Source organism: Orcinus orca, chromosome 10, assembly GCF_937001465.1.
Source record: "Orcinus orca chromosome 10, mOrcOrc1.1, whole genome shotgun sequence".
Lineage (NCBI taxonomy): Eukaryota > Metazoa > Chordata > Mammalia > Artiodactyla > Delphinidae > Orcinus > Orcinus orca.
The window spans coordinates 25,227,067-25,240,006 of NC_064568.1; the positions used below are offsets into that span (position 1 = coordinate 25,227,067).

The 12,940-nt window shown below is 38.8% G+C and overlaps 1 protein-coding gene across 4 annotated transcripts in view; it reads left to right on the forward strand.

Annotated features, from left to right (window-relative positions):
• ADAMTS9 (ADAM metallopeptidase with thrombospondin type 1 motif 9) overlaps window positions 1-12,940 on the forward strand; it is a 226,339-nt gene that overhangs the window by 20,008 nt on the left and 193,391 nt on the right. For 3 of the 4 annotated variants that reach the window (XR_007479510.1, XM_004267994.3, XM_033424784.2), the window contains exons 4-8: window positions 8,255-8,544; window positions 10,793-10,876; window positions 10,977-11,092; window positions 12,068-12,108; window positions 12,228-12,333. Coding sequence is in view for 3 of the 4 variants with exons in the window: in XM_004267994.3 (XP_004268042.1) it covers window positions 8,255-8,544; window positions 10,793-10,876; window positions 10,977-11,092; window positions 12,068-12,108; window positions 12,228-12,333 (637 nt within the window). In the remaining variant the exon portion in view is untranslated. The remainder of the gene's footprint in view (window positions 1-8,254; window positions 8,545-10,792; window positions 10,877-10,976; window positions 11,093-12,067; window positions 12,109-12,227; window positions 12,334-12,940) is intronic. The other variant, XM_033424783.2, reaches the window with a different exon arrangement.

The window sequence follows — 12,940 nt, forward strand, 5'->3', positions numbered from 1 at the left end:
TAAAGGTCCTGCCCAGCCAAAAAGGAGATCTCTCCCGCCACTGCCCTTTGCACCCATGTCCCAACAGTGTTGTCCGTGGAGCACTGTTAGATGCTGGGCATGCCACTTCCCCCTCCCCCCCAAAAGCTAACAGTTTGTCCAGAGAAATGGGTTTGGGGACGTGACTCTCCTGAGTATCTAGGGATTCACTGTTGTTTTACAGACTGTCAAATGGAGGACCCCTAAAAAAAATTAAACCTTGGTGATTTTCATTCATATGCTTTAGACCTTTATATACACAGAAGAATTCCTTCCCTTAGTTCCTTCCCCACCCGGTTTCTGGAAACACATTGTTCTTTACTAGAACATTCATTGGTTTTATGGCTATTTTCATTTTTATGTTTTATCTCTTCCCACCCACCCCTGTATTGTGCTTGTTTACCCATCTTCCTCTGATCCCAGTAGACTGTGATTCTCATGCCATGGGGTCCCCGTTTGAAGGCTTCATTGAGTAACTATTTGAGGGCAGATCTTAGATGGGACTAGAACAGAGGGCCAGGAGCTGCCATCAGCTTCCATGTTTTGTTTCCTGTATGTTATTGGCCTTTGGAGCCAGTTGAAAAGCAGAAGTATTTGTGGCATTTCTTTCCATCTAATTACATCTCTGACTAGGTCTTCCCACGTCAATCTGCATGTGCCTCTTAACCTAGATTGGAAGTTCCGAGGGAACAGGGGCTGGTCTTTATGACTTTCCTTCCTTCCTCCCCTCCCTCTCTCCTTTTCTTTAGAAGATTCTTTCAAAAATAGAATGGTTTTGTTTGAGAAACCCTGACGTCAACATTCTAATTCATAAGGAGGGGCTGTTTTGCATACTACTGGTAAAGCAATAACAACTAAAAATCCTTATCGCATTAAATATTTAATGGATCTTTCCTGTGCTCCGTGCTCTGTGCCACGGGCGTTTTACGTGTTATCTCTTTTAACCCTCACAGTTACCCTTTAAAGTATGTGCTGTTAGTATCCTCATTTTACAGATGAGAAAACTGAGCCTTTAAGATGGGAAATTGCCCAAGAAAGGGCAGCTACAGCAGCACTAGGGCAGGAACGTGAACCAGGGCTGGTCTGGCTCCAGAATCCAAGTGTGAAACCACTACCAACTCCCTGTCCACTTCCTTCTGGCTGTCAAGTCCTGGAGGAGCAGAAAGGGGACTTGCTAAAATCCTTGCTCGCCAGTCTTCCCTTTGGTCCTGTGCTGTGGTCCCCCTGCCGACTTAGACCATGAGGTCACAAGGTGGCTCAGTGCCTTAAGGAAAATTCAGTTAAATTTTGATAAACCTTATAAACATAGAGAGCAATAATTAACTTCCCAACTGTTAAAGTTAACATGAGGATCTCCTTAGCTCAACCCCAGTGGGTAGGAAACACTCAATGAGTAACTGCAGAATAACCAGGCCCGGACGTTATTTTCTAAAATAATTCCAGTTTTTTAGTAATGTCGTATGCATTTTGTTGTATGGTAATGTGAAATGAAGCTCATTTAAAACATTCTTATTGGTAAATAAGCAAATGTTTAAGTTTTTAGCTGTCAGGTGTTTTAATATTGATACCATCTTAAATTTTCATGATACTTTCTTTTTAAAGATCGGCCCCAAGTTTTGCTTCTGTTTTGTTGTTGCTGTTGTTTATTTCAACTTAGCCACAAAATAGGTGCAAAAAATAATATTTTCAAATTCAGTTTATAATTTACAAGGAATTTTCTACACACTTTCTTATTTAATTCTCAAAATAGGCTTAAGGTGGAAACACCTATTTATATACCCATTTAAGAGGTCTGGAAACTGAGGCCAAGAGAAGTAATTGGCCATTTACTAATAGAAGTAAAAAAGTCATTTAAGGGTGTAAAACAGCTTGTCTTTAAAATGATTTTAAGCCAGAAAATTGTTTTTCAGAAGAATAGTCTCTCTCCCTTAAATGGTTCTTTTTAGTTCTAACTCACTACATGACTTTATAACTGGTAAAAAATAGAAAAAAAAAATTTATTGGTTGCTTCCTGTGTGCTGCATACTTTATATGCATGATCTCTAGTTGTTTCTCAAAACAACTCCTTGGAAGAGGTACTGTTCTTACTCAGCTTTATAAGTGGAAGAAATGAGGGTGAGAAAAAGTCAGTTATTTGCCCAAGGTCAAATAGACCTTGAAGTTTGCTTTCTTCAGAGCACAAGATCTTAGAACAGTGGCTGTTAGTAGTAGTGTAAGCATCACTGTTCCCCTTCGTAGTTCTCAAGGCCGAAACAATTGTAAAAGTCAACATTAAGTCGTGTTCTTGGAATAAAGCATTATAACTATAGTGCCTTTGACTTGGCATTAGAAAGCACACAACTGCAAGTTAGAGCTTTTTAACGTGCCGAAATTTGTTTACATGCACATGTGAGGGTTCCAATGGCAAAATATTTTACTTTTCTCTGAATACAAATGTGCATTTGATTCTTGGAGATATCACATGCTACTTTTTTTAATTGTCTGGGTTTTTTTAGAGCAGTGTTAACATTCATAGAAAAATTGAGAGGAAAGTACAGAGATTTCCCATATATCCCTGCCCCCGCACATGCAGAGCCTCCCCACCATCAACATCCCTCATCAGGGGATACATTTATTACAGATGATGAGCCTACATTGATGCATCTCTATCGCTTAGGGTCCATAGTTTACATTACAATTCCCTGTAGGTGTTGTACATTCTGTGGATAGGGACGCATACATAATGACAAGTATCCATCATTACGCTGTCATACACAGTATTTTCACTGCCCTAAAAATCCTCTGAGTGCTCTACTACACATTGCTCTGTTGCCCCAACCCCTGGCAACCACTGATCTTTTACTCTCTCCATAGTTTTGCCTTTTCCAGAATGTCATATAATTGGAATCATATAGTAGGTAGCCTTTTCAGATTGACTTCTTTCATTTAGTAATATGCATTTAAGATTCCTCCGAGTCTTTTCATGGCTTAATAGCTCATTTCTTTTTAGCGCTGAATAATATTCCACTGTCCGGATATGCCACAGTTTATTTACCCACTCACCTACTGAAGGACATACTCGTTGCTTCCAAGTTTTAGCAATTATGAATAAAGCTGCCATAAACACCCCATGTACAGTTTTTTGAGTAGATATAAATTTTTAGCTCCTTTGGGTGAATACCAAGGAGCACGATTGCTGGATCGTATATTAAGAGTATGTTTAGTTTTGTAAGAAACATCCAAACTGTCTTCCAAAGTGACTTGTACCGTTTTGCATTCCCACCAGCAATGAATGAGAGTTCCTTTTGCTCCAAATCCTCATCAGCATTCGTTGTTGTTAGCATTCTGGATTTTGGTATATCATGGCTGTTTTATCTGTATTTTCTTGATATATGACATGGTGCAAATTTTCATACGCTTATGTACCATCTGTATATCTTCTTTGGTTCAACATGCTACTTTAAGATTTGAACTAGGCCAGGTTGCTCATAAGCTATTTAGTTTAGTGAACATGATTAATTTTTGAGGAATCCTTCAAGAAAAACCATGAAAAAATGATTTCCTTTCTAAATGTCGTATTTGAACTTCAAGAAGAGGCATGAAAATGGTACAGCCACTATGGAAAGCAATCCGGCAGTTGCTCAAAATGTTAAACATAGCCTTACCATACAACCCAGCAATACCTAAGAGCAATGTAAACATGGCCACACCAAAACTTGTACATGCATGTTTGTAGCAACATTATTCAGTTGAGTTGTTGAACCCAAATGTCCACCAATTGATGTATGAATAAACAAAATGTGGTATATTTCTAGAGTAAAATATTACATGGCAATAAAAAGTAATAGAGTCCTGACACATGCTACAACATGGATGGACCTAGAAAACATTATGCTAAGTGAAAGAAGCCACACACAAAAAGCAACATATTGTATGACTCCATTTGTATGAAATGAGAATCCATAGATATAAAACATAGGTTAGTGATTGCCAGAGACTCACCTACTGAAAGATGGGGGGTAAAGGGGGAATGGGGAGTGACGGCTGATGGGTACAGGGTCTCTTTTGGGGGCAATAAAAATATCCTAAAATTAGATAATAGAAATGATTACACAACTCTATAAATACACCAAAAACCACTGAATTGTATACTTCGAAAGTATGAGTTTTATGGTATATAAATTATATCTCAATAAAAAGTAATAACAAACATAAAGCTGTCTGTGGGTGAAATGAAGAGCAAAAGTACATAGACCATTCATACTGTGCTTTCTATACGGGTGAAATTTCATTATGTAGCTCATTTTGATAAAACTATTAGCAAAGTGACCTTGCAAATTTCAAATACTAGTCTCAGTTCCATTATGCTAAAAGGTCACTAAAGAGAAATGTGAATGACTTTCTTTTTATCCTAACAATGTGTGTCCCTTGGTAGAAATTGTTCTCTGATATTAACAATTTCTATTCAGAGGCCAGAGAGTTGAGTAGATATTACCAGTCATAGTGTCTGTTTTTTCCATTGTCAGTAAAAATGTTCCTGCATTTGTAGTCACAGCGAATATTTGAATCTTTAAAGCTCTTACTCTTTGTAATGCCAAATTCAAAACTGCTTGCTAAAATGGTTAATGAGGTAGAAATTAGTTGGGCTAATTAGGTCAATAAATATTATTCTAACTCATTAGGATAAAAGGTCAGATGGTTAAAAGACTGGGAAGTATGTATTAGAAGATGTTGCTTTTGATTCTGAAGAAGTAATTTTATTCCTGCATTTTTATACCATGTAAAGCATACTGAATTGTTTCTTTGACACACAGATTAGCTGTGAATGAAATGTCTTCCAGGTATATTAGAATTTACATGGGTTTTTCTCTGTTACCACTGTTCTCTGTCAGAAATCTCTTTCAGTGATTAATGCCTTAATTTCTTCAACTTTGCTACTTAAATAAGTGTACCTTTTTTCCAATTAGTGCCTTGATTTACCCTCAGGTATTCCCCTGCCCAAGTCCCCTCTGATGAGATGATTCCCCTGAATGGTCCAGAGAGTGACTTCTATATAATGTTTCCTCAGTGTTTTTCTCACTGTGGTTATGCTTTTCTCTAAATTAACCTTATAAGTCAAAATATTTATGGAAGACAATAAGTAAAGATTATCTGCTTTTCACAAACTAAGTGACGTATTTTCTTTTTTTAACAGCTTTATTAAGATATAATTCACATGCCATACCATTCATCCATTTAAAGTGTCCAGTGGTTTTTTGGTGTATTCACAGCTATGTGCAACCATCATCACAGTCGATATTAGAACCTTTTTATAACTTGAAAAAGAAACCCTGAACCCATTAGCTATCAATGCCTCCCCCCATGTCCCCACTCCACCTCCAGTCCTAAGCAACTAATCTACTTCTGTCTTTATAGATTTGCCTATTCTGGACATTTTATACAACTGGTATCATATAATATGTGGTCTTTTTTGACTGGGTTACTTCACTTTATTGATAAAGTTTATCAAAATGTTTTATAGTGATAAAGGGTCATTTCACAGGAATACTTAGCAGTTATAAACAAATATGCATCTCATATCAGAGCACCAAAATACGTGAGGCAAAAACGGACAGAAATGAAGGGAGAAATAAAAAAATTAACAGTAATAGATGGAAACTTTCAATACGCTACTTTCAGTAGTGGATAGAAAGCTAAGCAGAAGATTAACCAATAAATAGAAAACTTGAACAACATTGTAAACCAACTATACCTAACAGATATCTGTAGAACACTCTATCTAACAACAGCAGAGCACAAATTCTTCTGAAGAACACATGGAACATTCTCCAGACTAAACCATATGCTAGGCCATAAAACAAATATCAGTAAATGTAAAAGCATAGAAGTAATGCAGAGTATCTCCTCTGACTACAGTAAAATGAAATTGGAAATCAATAACAGAGAAATGGGAAACTCAAATATATTTGGAAAGTAAATAGCACACTCCTGAATAACCAAAGGAGAAGTTGGAAAATACTTTGAGATAAATGAAAATGAAGAGACAACATGTCAAAAGTTACGGGTTGCAGCTAAAGCATGGCTTAGAGGGAAATTTATAGCTATGTCTTAAATGCCTCTATTAAGAAAGAAGATCTTAAGTCAATAATGTAAGCTTCCACTTTAAGACACTTGGAAAAGAAGAGAAAACTAAGAATAAAACTAAGAATAAAGATGAGAGCAGAAATAATGAAATGGAGAATAGAGACTTTAAAACCTTTGAAACTTTACTGATTATAATAAATTATATTAAAATATTTACAAAAGACATGAAGGGTATTATTGCACAAAATAAGTAACACATTTTAATGTATTTTTAAAAATCTGGTTTTCAACGTGGCTTCCATACACCTGTTGTAAAAAGCTAGTGTTTGTGAAAATATCCACCAGGCACTGTCTTTTTTCCAGTTCAGGCTCAGTTTAGAAACTGTCAGCCAAACCATGAGCCCATTTCAGTCCTTAGCTCTTGAGCAGTTTTGCCTGATAGAAAGAGCACTGTTTAGGGTGTTGATCAAATCCATGCCTGATTCCAGATACCACCACATCCTGTATGTGACATTGGACGAGTTGCTCAATCTCTTTGAGACTTATTTTCCTCATCTGTAAAATAGAGGTAATTTTCTCAGCCTGAGAAGAATTATGAGATAACATATGTAAAAGAGCCTAGTTCAATATCTGGCATGAAGTAGGTGCTTGTCTAGTATCCATTCTGTAATCACGAGTGATTTGAAAATGGAATGACAGCCCAGGTACCTATATGGCATGGGTATACATATATGAATACTCTTGAAAGAGAGACTGGAAGAAAAATAGTCTTATGTTGAATCCTACTGCGTACCAGGCTTAGGGCTAGTCATGTTATCTATAGCTGCACCACATATAACTTGTTTGACAATTTGGACTGATTTCACTATTTTAACAACCACTAAAACACTCAACTTGACCAAAATACACATCCTGGCCTAAATTGATCGTTTTAGCAATAGGTTATAATGGTTAAATATTTGAGCCCTTCAAATATGAAACCACTCAGAGTTTATAACTTTTTTGTTGTTATTACTGATGTAATAAATTCTATTTCTTGTGTCTTAGGAAAACATATTTCTTAGTTGTGCAATTCTGTTGCCTGTTTGGCCTACAAAGTATTGTCATTAAAACTCTGAAACACATTTATGATTTGATAGGCAAGATAACTGATTAAATTCTGTTTTTACTCAAGGCATATTTTAGCAGGCACTTTTATGCTCATTCTGTTTATTCTGTGGTTGATGGCTCTGAAATGGAATATTTTCACCAGCAACAGGAGCTTCAAACCAAGTTGGAGACTAGTGCTTGTCAGAACTTTAACATGAATGTGAATCACGTAGAGATCTTTGTTAAAACGTGGATTCTGATGTATCAGGTCTAGGGTGGGCCCGGTGAGTCTGTATTCTTAACAAGCTTCCAGGAGTTGCCAATGCTGCTGGTCCACGGACCACACTGTGAGCGGCAAGCTTGTGTAGAATCCAAGAGGTACCTTGGCTAGAATCAGAAATGAGGAGACCTCATCTGGCATTATATATCACAGTCCCAACTACCTATTCATACTCCCTGAGTGGAATCTACTTCCTCAACTGAGCCCTGAAACAAATTAATTAAAAATTTGGAAGCATTGAACAGCAGTGATTCTGTTCTTACATTTCATGCATGACAGTGATTGAATACGGTAAGAGAATAATACCTTGTCATTCATTTTCTGTGGTTCCTTTGTACTGTCTATTAGCTTGCCCACCTCTTAGGCCCCTTTATACTGTATCTCATTGAATATGAAAAGTGGCGTACATGAAGCATTTCCATTTCCATTCTCTAGAGCTCTATAGCTGTGCTGTTGGCCCTTCCTCCATGTACGGCAAAGAACAATGAATACAAACCACTTAAACCCCAGCCAGGCTTTTGTTACCGAATGAAAAGAATAAGCAATTGTTTCCCCTAAACTCAGGGCTAATTTTCTAACACCTTAAGTGAGCATTTATGGAAGCTTCCAGAAAAGCTAATTTCAAGTCCTTAGTCATTTAGATGAGAGCGCAGATAGTTTCACCCGGAGATTCCACAGCCTGTAGAACTTGATTTTGTATGTAATTTGACGACAGAGGCATCATTTTAAGACGTGTCAAATTAAATTCTTAATATGAAATAGATGTGGCTCAAAATGTAATGCATGCCATCTGATTTGTTACAGAACACAAAAATAGTCACAGTAAGGACAAGAGGAAAACGAGGACGAGAAAATGGGGAGAGAGGAGTAGCCTGGCTGATGACGTGGCAGTATTAAGAAGCAGCCTAACCAAAAGGGCCCTTTCTGCCTATGGTAACAAGACGGACAGCACAAGGGAAAAGAGGACCCACAGGAGAACAAAACGTTTTTTATCCTATCCACGGTTTGTAGAAGTGATGGTGGTGGCAGACAACAGAATGGTTTTATACCACGGAGCAAACCTTCAACACTATATTTTAACTTTAATGTCAATTGTAAGTACATTCAAAAGGAGGTGATTTATGATGTCCCTAAATGTGCCATTGGGGAATGGGTTTCCACCCAGTGCCTTGGAGAACCATTCGGGGCTGGCATTTCAACGATTCAGGCAAGTGACTGAAGAGAACATAAGATTAGACAATGACAATAATGGGCATCAATAGTGAGTGTTTATTCTGTGTTAGACAGTGTGCTTCTTACTTAAAAGGCATCATCTCTAATCCTCCTGGCAACTCTGCTAGGTAAATTGTCATTCTCATTTTGTTGATAAGAAAACTGAGCCTCAAAGGAGTTGGGTTGCTTGCCCATGGTCATGTAAAGCCAGTCTAGTGGCTTAGGGACTGCATGTGACCTTCAGCTTGTCCACTTCCCAAAACCAGTGCCCTTTGACACGTGAATTTGCACAGCCAGGTGTGGGTCGCCAGTAAGACTTGTGGATGCTGGTTGTGAATCAGAAGCACTGGTGGAGCTTTGGAAAATGTCTCTGTCCCCCTCCCCAGGATTCTAATTAAGTAGCTCTGGGGTGAGTCTTAGGAATCTCTCCCATTTTGAATTTTTCTACTCCCATTTTGAATTGAAAAAGTAATAAATTTGCGTGATTGAAAAACAGATCAAGCAGATCCAAAGACTAGTGAGAAAGCTGAAGTGCCTTTCCCCACCCAGGCTCCCAGGCCCCTTCCCAGAGGCAACCACTGAGACAAGTTTATTTGCCCGTCTTTCTAACCAGCACTGCCCAATAGAAATAGAATGCAAGTCACACACGTAGTTTTTTTAAAATGTAGATACATGTAATTTAAAATTTTCTGTTAGCCGCACACAGACATAAAAGAAACAGGTAAAATTAATTTTAATCATGTATTTTGTTTTATATCTAAATGTTATCATTTACAAAATTATTAACGAGACTAACTTTTCTCCGTACTAAGTCTTTAAAACCCAGTATGTGTTTCACACTCAGAACACATCTCAATTCGGACAAGCCCCATTTCAAGTGCTCAGTGGTCACGTGACAAGTGGCTACCGTGTTGGACAAGGCAACTCTGGACGTTTCTTAAGCACATATGTATGGCTACACTTTTTTCTTTTTCAGAGATGGCGCATTCTCATTCGCGGTGTTACATATTGCTGTTTTCTTGAAACACTGGAGATTGTTCCATAATAGCCCATGTGCTCTGCCTTCATTTTAAGCCTCAGCAGAGCCTTCCTATTAATAGATTGATTCTAGTTTATTTGAATGGGAATCTGCTTGTATTAAATTCCCCCAGTGAATATGAAAAGCAGCCGTTTGGGATCACTGACTTAAAATTTCTCCTTCCTTCTCCGTGGCCTGTGGTTCTCTTTGTGTTTCCCTGCACTGCTGTGAACCACCCCCCACTGTGTTCCCCAATCCTTACCCCACCTGCCTCCCCTCCCCACTCTCCCTCACCCCACTTCCTCAAGCTCAGTCCCATGTGCCCCAGCCCTCTCCTGTCCTGGAGGAGGGAAAGGAAAACCTAGTCAGGCCTTGCATAGACTCAACTCCATTTCTAACCCATATATTCAGACCTGTTAAGGATTTTGACGACAAGCATGGCCTCAGTGTCAAATGGACCTTGCCTGAGAATTCTGGCTGTGCTACTCACTGCTGGCTGTTTAGTGTTGGACAAGTTGCTTAATTTCTCTGAGCCTCAGTTTCCTCATTTGTTGAGCAAAGATTATAGTCACACCTAGCCCAGAATGTTGCTGTGCAGTTTTCAGCAAGGATCTAGTCCACAGTAAGCATTGAATGGATGTTAGCTCTCGTAATTAACAATAATAATGAAAACAAACCAAAAAAAAAAAAAAAACAGGTTACCAGTTGTGGAGAACACAAATGGTTGGTACAACAGCAGTATTAGCAAGTATGTGGTCCATGTGAGATTCCATAAATGGCAATCCAGCTTCAACTGGGATGAAAAAGCTTGATCAAAAGTTAATATCCAGTGTTTTGGCACAAAGAACTGCTAAGTTACATGGCAATGCAGTTTCCTTGGAAAACACCTTGAAATTTAAAGTTGTTTGCATTCATTACTGTCTAAAGCTGCCGTCTATGAATTTTACAAAGAGACTTTTAAGAAATGTTTGTTGACTGAATGAAAATTCACAGCTCCAAAATGCATATGTTGCATGAACCATAAAAAGAGGTGGAGCCCAGCATAAGAAGTGAATTGCTTATTGCTTACACGGAGTTCACAATTAACTTTGAAAAATTTATCTCGGTTGCAGGTAGCCTCTATCTATAAAGACCCAAGTATTGGAAATTTAATTAATATTGTAATTGTGAACTTAGTTGTGATTCATAATGAACAGGTAATAAAGTTTTTTTCTTCTTTCTTCTCTCTGTATCCGAAATGGCATATCTAATTGGTATTGGTGCAACGGACCAACCATAATTCTTTTCTGTATTTAGGAAGGACCTTCCATATCTTTTAATGCCCAGACAACATTAAAAAACTTTTGCCAGTGGCAGCATTCAAAGAACCATCCAGGTGGAATCCAGCATGATACAGCAGTTCTTGTAACGAGGTATATGGATGTCTATTCCTCCAGTCGTTTAGTTTCTGGTCACGTTGATGGGATGGGGTCATATATTCCTGGTAGCCAGCCCCTAGCCCAGGGTTTTCCAGCCTCAGCACTATTGACATTTTGGATCAGATAATTCTATGCTGTGGGGACTGCCCTGTGCCCTGCAGGATGCTGAGCAGCGTCCTTGGTCTCTGCCTACTACCTACCGGTAACTCTCCCCCGTCTTAACTGTAACAACCAAAAGTGTTGTCCAGACGTTGCCACATGCCCTCTGAGGGTGTGTGGTGGAGGAGGGCAGAATAACCCCCATGGCCGCCAAGTAGGCAATAAACGTGTTAGGCAGGTCTGAAAGTAAACACCTGTGTAGAGCGGGCAGCTGCCATTCCCACTGAGCTCGTTACCATGCAGGATGTAAGTCCAGTGTTGCCAGCTTTTGTGATTCTGTAAGAAACCAGAAATAAGGATACTTTTTTTGGAAAATGTGAAATCTCCCAATTTTTAAATGGTAACTTCTAGCTCAAAAATATTTAAAATGCTGTGCAGGGCAGCGAAGAGGTCTGCTGGCCTAGTGTGTCTCCCATCGGTCACCTTTGATATGGTCACAAACACTTCCTCTTAGATCCACTTAAATGAAAGGCATTTAGAGCCTTCTCAGAATGTTCTTCAGAAACTGGAATCACTTGCTTCAAGGTATGAGGAAAAATCCTGGACGGAAAGGTTTTCACTTGCCCTTGGCTATCCCTGTGGCAGAAGGAGACCTCTCAGTGTAGCTTTTAATCTGTAAACCAGTGATTCCTAAACTTTTTTGAGTTGCAAATCCCTGACTCTTGTTAGTCTGCTTTTTGTAAAACCAGTACCCTCCCCCCCCACCCCCCTAAAGTGGTGATGTTGTGAATACCTGGAAGATTCTAAAGTGTTTGCTTGTATTGACATTTACTCTTTGGTGTCAAGACCCTAAGTCTGCTTTGCTTTCAGACAGGATATCTGCAGAGCTCATGACAAATGTGATACCTTAGGTGAGTCCACTGTGCGTATCCTCTCTGGCTACAACAGTTTATGACATGTTTTTCTTCCAAGCCACAAATGCTTTTTAAAGTAAATCCTTGTGGGTTTTTTTTTTTTTCCCTTCTAATAGGTCTGGCTGAACTGGGAACCATTTGTGATCCCTACAGAAGCTGCTCTATCAGTGAAGACAGTGGATTGAGTACAGCTTTTACAATAGCCCATGAACTGGGCCATGTGTACGTTTCTTCTCCATATTTTCATTTAATTTGTAGTGACCTGAAACTTATGTTCCTTCACATCAGTGAGCATTCACTTGACTTTAGAGGGTGTAAGATGCTTCTTGAATCATAGTTGAGTTTGCAGGGTTGAAAAGCTTGGAATGTAGCTGGCAGAAATTACTTTGACTTTGGGAAGCTAAATAAATACAGTGCACCCTCTTCAGCCATAGCTCATGCATCTCTTTGGTTTAACTGTACAAGTTGTCTAGGCAAGGTCTAATATGCTCCTTTCCTACTGCAAAGTGGAAAAAAGGGGGCCTTTCTACCCCTTCCACTGAAGCAGAGGGTATATCAGCGCAGAGAACTTACCTGACACAGCATCTTTGTTTAGTAGGATCCTCCAACATTGCTGTGGTCCACACGATTTTCCCAAACCCAGATCATTCCTGATTTTAGTTATATCTAAGGTTGTCCTTTAGATATTAGCCTCTGGAACAGAGCTATCCCTCTTTTAGGGGAAAAAATAAACAAAGATACAGAGAAGAAACTATTTCCTAATTATGTTCACTAAGTGTCTGGTCGTTATAAAATTGGCTTTTCCTTTTTGTTCTTTAGAGCCAGAGCC